Genomic DNA, 1779 nt, shown 5'->3' on the forward strand with positions numbered 1-1779 from the left:
ACCAATATTATTATCAGAAAATAACCTTTGCTTAAATAGAACTTGGAATTAGGACTTTAATTATATTCCCTTTACATTGAGGAATTTGTCTCGATTTCAACTTTGTACATCTATATGTCTATACATGCTGACGATAGTCAGCAAAGTCAATTTATAGCATTCTCTATCAATAATATTATGCATTTTTGAACTTTTCGGAAAATGTTAACTACTATATAAAGATAAAGATAAGGCATAATTAGTATTATTGAGGAGGGAATCTGTGGGCCTCTCTATACCTTCTGCTTTTGGAACTTCTTAAGGATGCGCAAGCGAATCTGCTTAGTCTTGACACTATATACAATTGGGTTCATGAGTGGAGGAACAAGAAGGTAGACATTTGCCATCAACACATGTACTATTGGGGATGCATTCTGTCCATAGCGACGGATCATGGATAACCCAATCATGGGTGTGTAAAAAGTGAGCACAGCACATATGTGGGAAATGCAGGTATTGAGTGCTTTAACACGCTCTGATTTAGAAGCAATGCTCAGCACTGTGGCCAGGATGAGTATATAGGAGAGAAGAAGCAGGACTGAGTCAAGTCCCATGGAGAAGATGACCACCATGAGGCCATAGATGCTGCTAATCCTCCGACTGGATACTGTCATCTTAATGAGATCCTGGTGCAGACAAAAAGAGTAGGAGAGGGCATTGATGGGTTGATATTGTAGCCTTTTCAAGAGGAAAGAGGCTGGAAAAACCAAAGTCAGTGCCCTTCCAGCAATGGCCAGCCCAATCCCACTAATTACCCCATCGGTGAGGATGGTTGAATAGCGCAGGGGTTCGCGAATGGCCACAAAACGGTCAAATGCCATGGCCAGCAATACAGCAGACTCTATGATGGAGAAAACATGGATGAAGTACATCTGAATCAAGCAGGCATTGAAGGGGATTTCCCGGGCATGGAACCAGAAGACACTGAGCATAGTTGGCAATGTAGTGGTAGACAGACCCAGATCTGACAGAGCCAACATTGACAAAAAATAATACATAGGCTGGTGGAGTGAGGTATCTGTCCAAATAATGAAGAGAATAGTGGAATTTCCTGCAATAGAAATAATGTATACTAGACAGATGGGGATGGAGATCAAACCATACATGGTCTCTAACCCTGGGAAACCTGTCAAAAGAAACCGAGGATAGAGTGTGGAGGAATTGAAGACAGACATGATGATCACTGGGATGGATTCCTTTCCTATAATGAAAGGACAAAGATTATAGTTCTCCACTCACTGATCCTCAGTGTGTATAGTGGTCAGTCAGATCATACTTATCATCATCATCATCATCATCATCATCATCATCATCATGATCAATAACATAAAATATCTTTATATTTTTATTTCCATATCTGTAGTGCTCTCTCTCTCTCTCTCTCTCTCTCTCTCTCTCTCTCTCTCTCTCTCTCTCTGTCTCTCCTTTCTCTTTAATTCTATAGAGATATGTATGTATGTTTATATGTAGATATATGTGTATATACACAAGTAACCACATATAGAAGAGGTAAAGAGACAGAGAATATCTATAACTAGCAGTTTATTTATCTACCTATATCTATCTTTTTATCTATCTATATTTTGTTGTTCAATTGTTTTTAGTTATGGCTGACTCTTCATGACCCCATTGAGGGTTTTCTTGGTAACAATATTGGATCATTTTATCATTTCCTTTTCTAGTGCATTTTATAGATGGGAAACTGTGGCAAAAAGGATTAAGCACTTACCCAGGATCATA

General features: G+C 39.0%; 1 protein-coding gene across 1 annotated transcript; it reads right to left on the reverse strand.

The window, feature by feature from the left end:
* Positions 1–272: 272 nt before the first annotated feature.
* Positions 273–1214, reverse strand: LOC141559879 (olfactory receptor 51L1-like). Its single transcript, XM_074297534.1, has one exon. It carries the CDS (start codon positions 1212–1214, stop codon positions 273–275), a length of 942 nt encoding a protein of 313 aa, XP_074153635.1.
* Between the last annotated feature and the right edge of the window lie 565 nt (positions 1215–1779).

This window comes from Sminthopsis crassicaudata, chromosome 3 (genome assembly GCF_048593235.1).
Source record: "Sminthopsis crassicaudata isolate SCR6 chromosome 3, ASM4859323v1, whole genome shotgun sequence".
Classification (NCBI taxonomy): Eukaryota; Metazoa; Chordata; class Mammalia; order Dasyuromorphia; family Dasyuridae; genus Sminthopsis; species Sminthopsis crassicaudata.

Excerpts from the sequence above, each read along its gene's own strand:
- LOC141559879 (XM_074297534.1), bottom strand. The coding sequence starts at position 1,214 with ATGTCTGTCTTCAATTCCTCCACACTCTATCCTCGGTTTCTTTTGACA.